At 48.1% G+C, this 15,662-nt stretch overlaps 1 protein-coding gene across 1 annotated transcript; it reads left to right on the forward strand.

Moving 5' to 3' along the window:
• The first annotated feature begins 567 nt into the window (after window positions 1-567).
• On the forward strand, window positions 568-2,261 carry LOC124694188 (anthocyanidin 3-O-glucosyltransferase 6-like). The gene has a single exon (XM_047227205.1). It carries the CDS (start codon window positions 701-703, stop codon window positions 2,129-2,131), a length of 1,431 nt encoding a protein of 476 aa, XP_047083161.1. The 5' UTR covers window positions 568-700; the 3' UTR covers window positions 2,132-2,261.
• Window positions 2,262-15,662: the final 13,401 nt, after the last annotated feature.

A 15,662-nucleotide genomic window follows, 5' to 3' on the forward strand; every position in this document is an offset into this window, starting at 1 on the left:
GGGTTTTCTGGTGGTGCGAGGGCAGCCTCTTTCCCATCCTCTTTGTAGCATAGGCGGGCACAAGTGTATTCATGGGTATTCAGCTGAATACCCATTATAATCGTTCAGTATTTAGTACACATAGCGCAATGAGTCTAGCTATCTTTTTGGCCAAATAGCAGCAAGACTGGCGGTAGATTTGCTCCTGTAATGGTCCAGCGGTAGTGCAGCGACACCATAAGCAGTGAGAGGCGTGAGCACCGGAGCTAGCAAGGGACAGCAATTGATTCTGTGTATTTTTTCTTAAACTTTGAATACCAGGTGTGTGTTTTGTGAGTTGCAAAAAGACTTTGTATTTTCGTTATTCGCAGTAATGGAAAGGGTAGCCCGTGTGGATTATTTTTACAGTTATCGGCCATCAAATGAAAGTAGTATGTCGGGCCTGCCTACCGAGCAACAAATTCAATTTTCAATTTAATGCAGTAGCAGAGTGTACGAATCACACACACATGGCCGTGTTGTAGCTCTGTCGGAGTGAATAACGAATATAGTCCCGGTACGCCGCCCACCTCCGTGTTCGGATTCGGATGCAAGCGGTGAGCTGTGATCCACTGAAGAGATACAAAAGCCACCAACAACCGAGCAATTTCAGCCACTGGCTTCCACGCTAATTTGATCCCAACCAAGAAGCAACCCCGGGACTCCTACTCGGCAACCACCCATGGCAACCCCGACGGTCGTGCTGTTGCCCGTCTGGGGCGCCGGCCACCTGATGTCCATGCTCGACGCCGGCAAGCGGCTGCTTGCACGCAGCGATGGCGCCCTGTCGCTCACGGTGCTCGTGATGCAGGCACCGACGGAGAGTAACAGGACCGAGGTCGCCGGCCACATACGCCGGGAGGAGGCTTCCGGCCTGGCCATTCGCTTCCATCACCTCCCCGCCGTCGAGTCCCCGACGGACTTCCGGGGCATCGAGGAGTTCATCTCCCGGTTCGTGCAGCTCCACGCGGGCCATGTGAAGGCGGCCATCTCCGCCTTGACGTGCCCGGTGGCCGCGCTCGTCGTCGACTTCTTCTGCACGACGCTGGTCGACGTGTGCCGCGAGCTCGCCGTGCGGGCCTACATGTACTGCACCGCTGGCGCCGCCTTCTACGCGCTCCTCTTGCGCTTGCCGGCGCTCCACGAGGAGGTCACCGTCGAGTTCGAGGAGATGGAAGGCATGGTGGACGTGCCTGGGCTGCCCCCGGTGCCGCCGTCGTCGCTCCCGCTTCCGGTGATGGACAAGAAGAATCCCAACTACACGTGGTTCGTGTACCACGGCAGGCGTTTCATGGACTTCGACGGCGTCATCATCAACACGGCGGCCGAGCTGGAGGACAGCGTTCTCGCCGCCATCGCCGACGGGCGGTGCACGCGCGGAACTCCTGCCCCGACGGTCTACCCAGTAGGCCCCGTGCTGTCCCTGAACCCGCCAGCGGAGCAGCCGCACGAGAGCGTGCGGTGGCTCGAGGCGCAGCCTCCGGCATCCGTTGTGCTCCTCTGTTTCGGCAGTGGTGGCTTCTTCACGGCGGCGCAGGCGCACGAGGTGGCCCACGGGCTGGAGCGCAGCGGGCACCGGTTCCTGTGGGTGCTGCGTGGCCCGCCGGCAGCCGGCACGCGACAGCCCTCGGACGCGGACCTCGGGGAGCTGCTGCCGGAGGGGTTCTTGGAGAGGACGAAGGAGAGGGGCCTGGTGTGGCCAACCAAGGCGCCGCAGAAGGAGATACTGGCGCACGCCGCCGTGGGGGGATTCGTGACGCACTGCGGGTGGAACTCCACCCTGGAGAGCCTGTGGTTCGGCGTGCCGATGGTGCCGTGGCCGCTCTACGCCGAGCAGCACCTCAACGCGTTCACGCTGGTCGCCTACATGGGCGCGGCCGTGGCCATGAAGGTGGACAGGAAGAGGAACAACTTCGTTGCGGCGTCGGAGCTGGAACGAGCCGTGAAGGCGCTCATGGACGGCGACTCCGACGACGGGAGGAAGGCGAGGGAGACGGCCACGGAATTGAAGGTGGTCTGCAGGAAGGCCGTTGAGAAGGGAGGGTCGTCCTACTCTGCACTGGGAAGACTCTTCGAGGACATACGGAACCATGCAGAGCGCCCAAATAAGTAAATGTAATCACCAGATACGTAGAGCATGCTATAATCAACATCCGTGTAGTGGCGGTTCCATTTCCATGTACGTGAACCTATGGTATGGTGCTTTAAAAAAATTATGAGTGTGACTATTTTCTGATTGAAAACTAATTACTTCTCAGTTAGGTGATGTCATCAAACTTTAGTTGTAACTTATTTTACAACTCATGGCTAGCACAAATCAAGATGTAAATCAAATGGTGTAAAATTTAACTGAGCATGAAGCTAGCTGAGAACTAGCAATTATTATTATATAAAATGCATTAGAGTTTAATTAACCATATTGAGTTGATGGTAATGAATTTTGGATTCCCTTTATAAAGGAAGGCATACATGAATAAAATGTACTCCATCCGATCCGGAAAAAAAACGTCAGAGAGGCGTTTTTGCAAACGCGTCCTTAAGCTTTTCATTTCGTCAACCTGCACTCCCCCACACAATGAACCAGACGAAGAACTCCACCTCCCCTGACTCGTCGCATGTGCCGCGAACCCCAATGCTCTCGACCCCCTCTCAAATCTTGAAGTCACCGATGGTCGCACACTGCACCATCGGGCAGTGGAGTCCTATGGGCGGTTGAGTCGGGGATGTGGAGAGCGAGTGACACGTCTGGGCAAGTGTACGGTGGCGAGGCGCGGGGGGGGGAGGCGGAGGTCAGCACGGTGGGTGGTGAGCTCGAGCGGAGGCGAGGCGGGGGCACAGGGCAGCGCCAGCATTGACCGGTGATGGGGGCCCGCGGTAGCTCTGCGTGGGAGAGCCGGTAGTACCGGCAACCAAATTGAGCACAAAATGCTCTTCTTCGTGAAGAACACAATGAAAAAGGAGGACCGAATTATCTTCTTTTATAAGAGGTTTATTGCAAAATGTAATTACACTATGCCTCTGACAGTTTTCCCGGGTCGGAGGGAGTATTCTGTAAACATACTCTTATTTTCACAAGAATCTCCAATTGTCGCAATAATTAGTTAAATCTTCTATCCAACTGTCACAATGATTTGGATGATATGGATCAATGTGGCGTCTTCGGGAAACCTTCATGTTTTGCTTTTAGTTATTTTGAAAATATGTTTTTATATATTATAAATTGGTTATTCATATGTCCAAATGTAAACAAGTATCACAACACATATAGTCTAAAAAAATCAGGCACGCAAATGCGTGGGGCACTCTGCTAATCCTGAGTATGGCTAGATCACACATATAAAGGGTACGATATTTGGTCATGGTGAGAGGAGAAAACTGGTATTAGTTAACAGTATAATGGAACCACCAGGAACCCTCACAGCGATTAGGCATTTTGAGCCGTTCGATCGGACGATCTAATGGTCCAGACTTGTTTGCCCTTACCGAAACGTTACACGGGACCGAATTCCAGTCATCTCAGGTCCATCTTCATTAGAGGGCTTCTACTCCCAGGATTGATGTGGCCTTCACCACGTTGATTGGGCCGAAAACACACTAAACGAGCCAGCGTGTTCTGGGCATTTACGAATTTAGCCGGCGGCCGCCTTCTTCATCCTCGGTCGATCTCCTGGCAATCCTTTGCGGTCGGCAGTTCTGGAAATTGGGAACCGGCCGCAGTGCCGATTGCGGCTGGCGGCGAGCGTCTACACCTGGGAGGGGCACGAGCGGATAGCTTCGAGCGGCTGCACCTGGGATTGGGGCGGGCAGCCAGCGGCTACAACTGGGAATAGCGGCCGGCGGTTCGGGGCAACCGGGTGACCTCGCCGGCGCGCGTCGCTACGGGAGGCATCTGCGCCGTGCGGCTCAACGCGGGTGCGCCCGTTCTTCGTCCGCCTGGGGCACCATGCTTCCTCCGCCAGCTGCGGCAAATCCCAGCGGGTTCGTCCGCCAGCGCCGGTAAATCCCGCCCACGGCCGGACAGCGACATGAGGTTACCAATTTGACAATTATTTAGTTTTTCACCTGAACTTGACCAGATTTTATTTCGATATTTCAGTATGTTCACAGATAAGTACTAATTAGTACAGGAGAATTGACCAATCTCCTCTGTTTGTCCTCTCCGCCGGGCGGCAAATTTTGTGTTCGTTGTAGGCCATCGGCTGGACTATTTCAACGCGGTCGATCGAAATCGGAGGCCCATGTACTGAATGCGACCAACGGCCCTCCTTCTCGTTCGCACACCAGACCAGACCAATTAGCCTAACAGTAGGAACGCTTCTCCTTCTCGACGACAACTGTTTTTCCCAGCGACTTAATGATGGATTCATGGTGGTAATTTCGTCCCATTCATTATCATTCATCTAATTATGCCACGTCCTGTGATTATTCTCTTTAATGCTACCGTTACTTTCAGCTCTACCTTCTCTTCAATATAAATATGTTGTCTTTCCTCACTGCTTCCATCCTCTTTGCGTAGGTTATTCTTTCTTCTTTGCTGCAGTCCCAAATTTCATCTCTCCTTACATTGTCGCGACAAATATGTAGCCAACTGACTTATTCTATCTTCTTAAGGGGAATCCTTCTTTCTTCCGCATTCTTATTCACGGATAACTGCGAGCTGTTGTGTGCCCTTCATTATATTTCACAATGGCTGCTGGACAGGTACGCTTGCTGAATCATTGTATTGCAACCCCCCTTTAAAATTATTTCATATGCATTTACCAATTCCAATTGCAATTACCTTTACATTCTGTGCTGCTATTAACTTTTTAGTTCAACCACATGTTTGCATATAACTGCATCCTTCTCTGCGCATGTCGTACCTTTTCCTCTCTTTCTAATCGTCTATATCACAGGTTATACCTGTATAGAAAAAATGACAAAGCGTTCGCGAGCACGAACCCAAGTTAACAATACATACGAGCCACGTTTTTTCGTAGCTCAAGTAGTTCTGGCCCCCAGAGTAAGAGGGCAAGGATTAATGAACCAGTTGCTCTGTCCAATCCAATTTTGCAAAGAAAAGGAAGTACGTTTGCTGAACTCTGTATATGCTGGTTGAAAAGAAAAGTTTTGTTATTTTTCAATTGATGATTCTATTGTTGTTTTCCTCTTCCTCTAAACAATAGAAGATGTTTTCTTCCCGGTATACTCTGTGGAACATGCAAAGCAAAACCGGGCTGATCGCATTAGACTGAAAAAGCAGAAAGTTATGGTCTCAGAAGGCCCAACACTTGACCCCAACGGACAACCCGAATTGCCTCTTGCTCCTCAATTCGTTCAAGCCCTAAAAGGTGCCGCCAACTTTACCAACAAATTAAAAATATAGTATATTAAATTTTCTCACTTGAAATTTAATTCTACCCCTCTGCCGGGTTATTCCAGCTACTTTCCGTGGCCGATCAAACTTGGGAGGACCGTGTTTCAGATGCCGCCACTGCGGTGCAGCTTTCTGGTGGAAGGAACACATCCAAAAGAATTATAGCTGGGAAAAGAGGCGTGTTAAATTTAATCGGTGCTGCAGCGGTGGTCGTGTTCATATTGAACCCTTCCAGCCACCTCCCCCGGTGCTTGCAGAGTTGATGCGGTTTAACGGTGGTCAAAAGAGTCGTGAATTCATGAACCACATAAGACAGTATAATTGCCTATTCAATTTCACATCACTTGGAGCTAATATATCTACCTCAATTACAATATATCTTTCTCTCTATGAGATATTTATTTGTTATGCTCTCTATTTTCTTTGTCCACCTATTTATTGAATCAGTTGAAGTTGGTGAATGAAGAACAGACTTAAGGGATTTGCAAAGCAGGTGGAAATATTTTTGATAAAATTTAGCTACAGTGCTTGACTTAGTTGAGTTGAGTTTATTGCAGTGAGAAGTTATGCAGCTCTCATCTGTGAGGTATTATTTAAATTTTGGGGATGCTTACTGCTTTAGATGGAATTTGGTGACTATATTATTTTCTAGAGGACTGATACAATTACACAATGCAAATTATATTTCTTTCATTCTTGTATCTTGTCACTTCTTGTGACAAATGTTCTCCTAGAACATGTCTAAGAGTAGCCGGTGCAAAAAAATGATCCATATTATAATACAGTAAGAAGGCAATTATTTTTGTTTTCTTTCTGGTACACATCTCAAGCACACATACTGGCTCTGCATATTTCTTTCTCAAGCTACAGAAACGTGGTATGTGATTCAAAGTTGTAGGATTACTTATTCCTATCATTATTTGCTCCATCACTTTAAATCCATGACATGCATCATCACGTCATCAAGAAACAATTAAGGTACCTCTTTAAACTGCAGAGACTACCCTTTCTTTCAAGTTGTTTTATATCGTTTTGAATTTGAATAACGAAAACTTTCTTTTCTTTGTTCTGAACAGATACAGATCATAAGCACATAGTGCCACATATATACTGACTCTGCACTTTATGCTATCATGCTACAGAAGCACGGTATGCGGATCAAAGTTTAAGGATATCTTATTCCGGTCGTTGTCTCCCTTACCACTTTGGATCCATTTGAAATAATCATACCATTGAGAAACTATTAAGGAACCACTCTAAACTGCAGATAATACCTTATCTTCCCACAGTTGGCACATAACTTATTTTCACTTCCTCAATTTAAATAATGAATGCAATTTTGGAGTTTAGGTGAGGGTGTGGCTTTACTCATGTGGAGTACAAGTTCTTTTCTTGACCATGTAATTTATGTAAGAGGCTACATGTTTCTTTCTCATTATTGCTACAAGAAACATTATTTTAAATATTTGTTATGCCTATTTCACACCAGCTCATCACTTCTCATGAGTATGATACTGGAAAAATGTGATCACCCTAACATTTGTGGGATTGGCGGGATCAGTTCTAACTGTTGGCAATTATGCATCACCATCTATACAAAGACATTGTAATTTGAAGCGTGCAAATTTTCCCAGATGTTTGCATAGTCAAATTGTTCTTATTACTCATTCGCTAATTAAGGATGGACGGGCGCAGCGAAGCGCGCTTTAATTTATGTCTCGGTTATACTAGAAGATGTGCTATTGTAAAATCGTTGTGGCTAGTCTTTTTCTTTTTGATCCGGGAGCGGGTCTTGAAGGACCTAGGACATACAAATTACAGTCAAGCCATAAAAGAAAAGAAAATACATGTCAAACTTGACATTTTACAGCAAGGACCTTGTAGAGAAATATGGAAAAGCAATTGGGTCCCTAGAGCTCTTCTCCACCGTAGCACGAGCACAAGCTCCATAGCGAGAGCAACGATGATCCCACCGGGGACCAACCACTTGGGAGATCGACTCTGGACAGCCTCCCAAGGGAGCCGAAGACACTCCACAACGACCGGAGGCCAGGAGGAAGCACATCTAACCGAATTACCAAGGAGGGTCGCCTTTCGACAAGAGGAAGCAGAGGCAACCTAGACCTCACCGGCACAGGTTCTCTACTGGTGAGCTACTGAGAAAAGCGGCAACAACCCCGCCACATAGCCAGAGGCCGAGCACCACTCCATCAACCTCCTTTCCCGTCACCTCGATAGCCAGCGAAGGAAGAAAGAGCAGCATCAACCACCTGACCTGTGCAACCACCCACCACCAGATCTCGAGGTGAGCAAACGAGCTTATTTAGAGGGGAAGGAGTGGCAACACCGGCGGCCGCGCTCAGCTCCATCCTATGGAGCATCACAACCAACAGAATCACCACCAACCGACACCTGAGACCACTCGCGAGGTCTGACGATGGGCTTCCCAGCGGCATAACGCTAAACTCTACTAGGGAAAAATAAAACTAGGCCTACTTCTACTCTGTACATCCCAAGTTGCGCATCCTCGTCCACGCCGGCCGACAACGCCACCGGAGAGGAGAGGGAAGCGAGTTAGGTCTTCTTGTTTGTCTCTCAAGGGGATTGGTGGAGAGGAGAGACCGAGATGAGAGAAAGAGTGTGTCGCTTGCTCCGCTGTGGCTAGTTCAAGGTTAGCCGAGAAGTACCTTAGTCCTCGACGATTGATCACTAGCCCCCTTTTTTTTATGAGTAGAATCCATTGGCTATTAGACCTTTTCTTTTCTTTGATCTTTTTGGATTTTGCTGTTGATTTTGTGCTCTGGCTATTAGATATTTTACTAATTTTGCGTTTTGGTTGGGCCCTTTTACACCTAGGGTCTTTTTGTTTAAGTGTATTTGCACATATACATGTAATTACACATATGTATGTTTTTTTAAGTGTATTTGCACATATACATGTAATTGCACATATGTGCGCAAGTGCATATACATGTGCGGTTTTAAGGTATCTCCACATGTACGTGTAATTTTATGCCAAAAAATGTATGCATTTTTTTTGCTAGTAGATGCACAATTGCACATGGATCAGTAATTGCATATGTGTATATGCAAAAAAAAAAATTGTGTACTTGAAATTTTTGCATCCGTCGTGGCAGAGACGGCAGGCCTGCATCTTTAGTATCGGCGTGATCTAATATTTAGTTAAGATAAATTATAATTAGCTTCAGTGTCACCCAAGTGTAGTATAAATATGAAATAGTACCTCATTTTGAACGGGGTTCATTATCTGAAGGAGTATGTCTACCCGCGGATCCTCAAAAGCCACATATCCTGCATGAATGGTTAATTAAGTAAGACCATAGATAGTGCAACATATATAATTATATACATATATTCCAGAGTTGTAGTTTGGTGTCTGATTTTTTCTGAAATAACTAGGAAAAGTGTCTCCACATGGCCATCGCGATAGATATCCAACAATAAGTTTGGTTTTATAGTTTCAAGGTACTTTATACACGATACATGATGACTATTGGTTTGAAAATTTTCATTATCACCGTAGGTACTATCATTTGTGAACAGAAAATAAAATGCCACTTAAATATACCAATCCTACATGTTGTAAAAATCTGTGACCAGCTCCTAAACTTGAGGTATAATCATTTGTGAACAAAAGCTCAAATGCCAGTTAGACAATACCAATCCTACATGTGATAAAACTATGGACTAGCTCCCAAACTTTATGTACAATTTGTAGAAAAAGTCCAAAGTTGTCATTCTCCATAACTTTAATCTACAAATTAACACAATTATATTTTAATTATAATGTAGTTATTTTATACAAATTCATACGGCTCCCGAACCTGAGTTAGAAGTTACAGATCACAGGTCAACATAGCGCAACATCTTTCAATTCTTTTTAGAAAACATAAGTCCTATAATGACAAGTCACATCATAAAATTTGGTGCCAAGACAAATTAACCATGTGCTTAAGTGTTTTAGGTCTTATCTATGTTAAGCACAAGATGGTTATTGACCCCTCAGGAGTGAAAAGATCAAGACGAACGTCTTTAGTTTTAGGTTGTGTAGCTCTAGGTGCGCGTGTGCTTTTAGAGGGGCTGCTCGATGGAAAGATGGGTCCCAGATTTCTCGCACAAACCAGTTCGGACCCAGAAACCTTCCTAGGAATAATGTTGGAGAGGAACCCAAGGAAAGGTGTTGTTGTGGAGCTCCGTACCAGAGACTCTGCCCAAAGATTTGGCACCGGCCATCTTGGCTGAGTGGCAAGCTAAGAGTATCTCCAGCGCAGGCTCCCCCAAATCGTTTCCCAAACATCGCTGGATTGAGCGCTTGGGGAGACGTGTTTCGTTCGTGCCGTGTTTGTGAGACGTCGCTCCCCAGTCACGTCCCCCAAACGCCGCCCCCAAACATTAAAATACTCTTTTTTTTTGTTTTTTTGCATTTTTATTTCAATAAAAAGAAGAAATATTCCACAAACTAATACATAATTGGGAACGTGGCTTACATGAAGACATAATTTGGAACATGGTTTTCCACAAACTAATACATAGTTTGAACCATGGTTGACACAAACATAAATATTGCAGAAGAACTAAACCTAACTAGGCCGAGCATCGAAGGTTTCGTGTGTTCGCTGCCAAGAAAGAACACTCGAGGGCATACCCAGTCACCCAAACTAGAAAATCCAGCTGGTGAGGGTGCCCCTGTTGGTTCTTTCGAGGAAGAACATCCAGAAACCTTCGTGCATATATTCGCTGCGAAGAAACTACACTCATCCATCGTCGTCCTCGTCGGTGCTATCGCCGTGGTAGTTCCGGCGGCAACGCGTCTCATCGAACACCTTGATGCTCATGTTCCTATCGCCAATGTAGGAGAACACGAGCACAAAGCTGGCTCCGAGGCAGTGGTAGCGCGCGAACTTCTCCCAACCGATGTGGAGGTACATCTTGTCGCGCGCGTCGTAGATCACGTCGACGATCCACCGGTAGCAGCCGCAGTCATCCTCCCGCAGATGCAGCGAGCGCGGGCGGTCGTCGCCGGCGACGAAGTTGGCAAAGGTGTCCGGCAGCCTCTGGATGCCGTCTGGGTCGCCCTTGAGGATGACGATGAACTTGAACAACATGGCCCCCTCCTCATCCTGCATGTCCGACAATAAGGACGACAACGGCATCGCAGGCGACAGCGAGCGTGCAGCTCTGCCGCGGCCACGACCACGGCCGCGAGCTCGGCCTCCGCCTCTACCAGCCATGGCGTCGACTCTTGAGATGGTGGCGGCTAGGGTTGGGGAGAGAGGCGCTAGGGTTTGTGTGTGAGAGGGACAGTGAGAGGTGGCCCTTTTTATAGGCCGGAGGGAGGCGGGGGAGCGGTGGCGCTCATTAACTCCTGCACGTAGAGCTAGGCGCGATGAGACTCTTTGCTACGCCTATGCGGGAACTGCACCGTCGCTGCGCGCCAATAACTTCCGTCGCGAGGTAGGCGGCGGTTAGGTTAAAATTCAATGTGCCGCTGACGGGTCGGCCCCGCCACTCCCCGCCTTGCTTTTTGGTGTGTCCGGCGTCCCTGGTGCGTTCCCTGTGGGGCGGGGAGGGGCTCAGGGCGCCGGACACCGTATCGGGGCGCACCGGACAAAAAGCAGCTTTGGGGGACGCGACTGGGAACGTTTCTTTGTCCGGCGCGCCCCAAATCGCTTTGGGGGACAGTTTGGGGACGCGACTGGAGATGCTTATGCTTATGCATAAGCCGGCTTATGGGTTTCGGTGGGGGGAAACTGCGGTGTAGAGAAGCTTCTAAAAATTGTTCCTCCGATTCTTTTGGGCTTCTCGAAATCTGGCTTATTTGCTATGTTAAGTTGTGTAATGTCTCTAATGCCCCTGAATTTGATATATTCTCTAGATAAGTGATGACACATACTTATGAAAGTTTTTAGCAGAAAATGAGATATAAATAAACTAAGAAAATTATGAAAAGTCTAATGATAATTAAAAGATGGTGTCATGGTATAATTCATTACTGATCTGCTGGTTCGAGCAATACAAAAAGTATCAGCAATACAAAAAAATATATCCAGAGAATATTTGATATCACAGATTTTGTATTCACAACAGAAAAATTCGAGTTGCTGATAAGAAACATCACTGCAAGAAATTTGAGTTGGCTGAAAGGAAAACATCGAGCGGCCAAGGTAGATCACGGCCAAGCAGGTTGGGGAAGACGAGCTGGACGTCGCCGCGGTAGGGAGGACGAGCTCGACGTCGATGTTGCGGGGAGGACGAACCCGACGTCGCCGGTTGGGGAGGATGAGGCGGAGGTAGCCGGCTGGAGACGAGTGAGATCCAGGGAGGATGACAACGGGTGAGCAGGAGGATGGGCGTTGCGTCGGGGTGAGATGGAGGGGTGAGCTGCGGCTGGCCGGAGGCGACGGCGGCGGGGTGAGGGGAGGCGGCGACGGCGGAGGGGTGAGCGACGGCGGGGACGGCAGTGGGGTGAGCGGCGGCGGGACCCTACCTCGCCATCAGCATCGCGTGTGTGGGCAGAGCCGAGTCCTGGACCGTTTTCTTTCTGCCTTCCCTTTTTTTCTTTCGATTTTGATTAGAGTTGGACGAGCTGCAAAGCGGCTCCACCAGAGAGTGGCAATTCTGCGGTAAAAACGAAGAAAAGGAGGGGCAACTCATATACCTATTCGGTAGAAGCTCGGGAAACGCTAGAGAAACTGGTCGATGGCAGTTTCTGCGTAGAGACAGGAATAGAGCTTCACGGTGGGAAAAAGCAGGCCAGAAATTTTCCCTTCTTTTGGGCTTCAGCTGCTGTGGACCTAGAAGCTGCTCTATAAGCCCAAAAGAAGTGGTAAGCATTCTCTCATATTCCTGTCCGAAAACTGTGGTTTCACACCGAAAACTCCAGTCCCGAGACTCCGCCCCCACTTTATTGAAGCTTGCTCGGGCCGAAGATTCCTCATGTTTAGTCACCAACACAGTGAAGGTCGGAGACTCCGTGGTTAAGTTTATCTTGTTGTTTAGCAAATTCTTTTCTTGTAACTAGTTGCTCTATGAGAGTTTATCTTTATTCCAAAGGCAAAGTAGAAGTCAAAGAAAGCAAGGTAAAAATCCATGCATATAGAAAATAAATATATGAAACATGTTCAATTGCCCAACATGCAATGGTTAGTTTTGTTCAAATGGTAAAGGCATCTACGGTCGCCGCTAGGGCTGCCTCCACCCACGCCTCGTACTCTGCGAGCTGCAGGTCCTCCTCCACGACTTCTACGGCCGCCGCTAGCGTCACCTCCTCCCACGAATCGGACATTGTGGTATTTTTTAGGGTTTAGATTTTTGCACCAATGAGGCGGGGAGGAGGGATAATATAGACCGGCGGCGAGGCGGGAAACCTCCCGCGCGGTGTTGTGGCGGGAGAGTTTCCCGCGCGGCATCGTGGCGGTAAAATCTCCCGCGCGCCCTGGTGTCACTGACAGGCGGCTCCCACGCCCAAATTTTTCCGCCTCGCGAGGCGCTGGCACGCACGATTCGCGCCCTTCGCTAAGAGGCCGGCACGGGGTTGCCAGCGCTTCTATTGGGTTCGAAAAAGCACTGACGCTATTTGGGACGCGCCGGTGTGAGCCCATTTTCGCTGCCGGCCCCCAAAACGCTACCGGGATCGCTATGGGGCGCGCCGGTGGAGATGCTCTAAGAGGAGGCTAGAGATTTGAAAATCAGTCCAAAGTGGTGTTGCACAGGGAAAGCCTCGAAACCAGAAAAGAAGCGGTCTAGAATGTTCTTAACTATGAATGCACTTGGCTGAACTTTCTCTGAAATGAAAAATATCCAAAACTCTGCACCTTTAGGAGAGGAAGCTTTGTGTGTGTGTGTGTGTGTTTTTTTTCTTGTTTTGGAAGGACTACAGCGGAGTGATACTTTTGCGAAATGAAAGATCTAAAGCAAAGCCGAGATGGAACAGACTAACCTTCAGTTGCCTGCAGCGCTTGAAGTTGTCGCTGGGGTCCCCACTAGATGTTGATAGAGTACTGTCCTTCAGGGTTGTGGCTTCTGGCGGAGCTACTGTGGCAGGCGGCAGGCTGATCATTGCCGAACCAGGAGCATGGTTGATGTGGTCGAAGACAAGGATGAGAGCTTGGCTTTGATGGATCACTGCTTGAGGATTAACCGCATGGATTCGACATATGGTACAAAGAACCGAAAGCAGAAAGTGGAGATTTTTTTGCACTCGGAAGAGGTTTGCAGATCCTCCAAGGCAAGCTTGGAGGAGAACCGCTAGAAGCAGCTCGTCGAATCGGATCTCTGTCATGTGGATGGAGGCAGCCATGGGAATAGCTAACGCGTCGGCAAGAATGGGCAAGGTGAGGAGACTAAGGTTGGTCCAGGCGTCGTGTTCGAACTGGAGTCTCATCGCATTGTCGATGCCAAGGAGAGTTCGCAGTGCATGGGTTGAAGGGTCGTCATTGTCAAGGGAGTATGACGGTGGAGGAAGGGGCTGCGGAAGCGGATCAGGGAGGAGGGTGTGTGCTAGAGGATGTGAGGGTGGCTGGCTGGCAACCACCGTTAGGGTTTCCGCCGCCGGGTGTGGAGGAGCGAGAGGCGGGTAGGGAGCCATCCTTGTGTCGGTCCGTCTCCGATCGATCTGACACACTTGTTGTAGTGTCTGATGAACATTAACGTTTCTATCCATCTACAACAATGGCAACCAAAAACACATCCAAAGGACAATGAAAACATGCCAAAATTGCAACATACCCTAACCGTAAAACATGCAACTATACCTACTAAGAGCATCACTAGTAGTACCCCTAAACCCTCAAATCTTCAAAGCATTTTAAGGGTTGAGAATTGACATTTTTGTCACTTTTTGAGGGGTGAAAAATAGGGGCAAAGACTAGAACCCTCAAACCCTCAAACTTTTAAGGATTCGAGGGTTCTAGTCTTTGCCACACCCCTCAAACCCTCAAACTGTTATTTGACATATCACAATTATCACTAGAAAAACACATTCAATCTTGAAACAAACTAGGACATGAAGATCATTGATGCATCATCCACTTCCACGTTGGCGCATCGGGTTTAATAGTTTACATGAAAAAATCATCATCTTCCCCCTCTCATCGGCACCGTCACCAAAAAGTTGCACCTTGGCGCCATCTCCTAGACCACTTCCACGTCCATCAAGCACCTCCATAGGCGTCGGTGGTGGAGTCCTCCACACCGCCATCGCCACCACCACTCATCGGAGTGTCACCCCGAAGAGTAGAGGACGCAGCACGGAATATCCTCTTCCTCTCCGCGATGTCCTCCTTGTACTCCTTCCACCATGTCAATTGCTCTTCATCCATGTCCTTCTTGGACATCATCATGTGCTCCTTATCTTTCACCATGAGTTCTTTCCATGACTTTGCTTCTTTGACCTTGATCATCCTCTCCTCCAAGTCGGTCTTGCGCGCTCTTTCTTCGCCCTTGCGCTTGGCTTCTTCACGCCTTGCTTCAACTTGTGCAAGCTTCACCTCTTTCTTCTTCTCGGTGATAAGAAGCTTTGTCTTCAATGTCTTCATTGTCAATGTCTCCCTTGACTTCATCATGTGCTCCATCTTGTCCCTCATGCTTGACGCCTCTTCTTCCATCTTCATCCTTAACTTTTCCTTCTTGGTTCCCTCGGGCTTGCACGCGTTCCATTCCTCCTCATGACTATCATCCATCCTAAGCATTGCCGCCTTCTTGGGTGCGGTCTCATGATCCCTCAACTTCCACTTGTCAAAATATTTAAAATGTTGACAAGCATGCTTAAATGCGAATGGTTTTCCCTTGGAAGCGGGCATCTCCATGTACCTCTTGGCGGCAATGCCCTCCTACAAAACCACAAATAGCATAGTATAAACACTCACAAGAACACACATATGCATAGAATATCAAAATAACACACATATGCACTCACATAGTCACTCTCCACGCTTCCACTAGGTGGTGCATCTATCACTTGTGCCATTGCCGCACTCCAACGAGCACATTGGGGCTTCATAGTTGTGTTTTTTCTTCGTAGCAGAAACCACTAGTTAGATTTCCTTATTTTACAGTATTTTATATTTATCTCGATACGTATATAATATGTCATCTATCAATGAAAAAAAAGTTCAAAAACAGTGAAATGTATCCTGCCGCTAACGGTCAAGCGCTGACCCAAGGTTATTTTCGCGTTCGTGTCCCAACACAAACGGGCGATAATTTTTGACGTTGGAAATGCGATTAGGCCACTGAAGATGCCCTTATCCAATCTAGTGGTTTCCGG

Source organism: Lolium rigidum, chromosome 3 (genome assembly GCF_022539505.1).
Source record: "Lolium rigidum isolate FL_2022 chromosome 3, APGP_CSIRO_Lrig_0.1, whole genome shotgun sequence".
NCBI classification, from domain to species: domain Eukaryota; kingdom Viridiplantae; phylum Streptophyta; class Magnoliopsida; order Poales; family Poaceae; genus Lolium; species Lolium rigidum.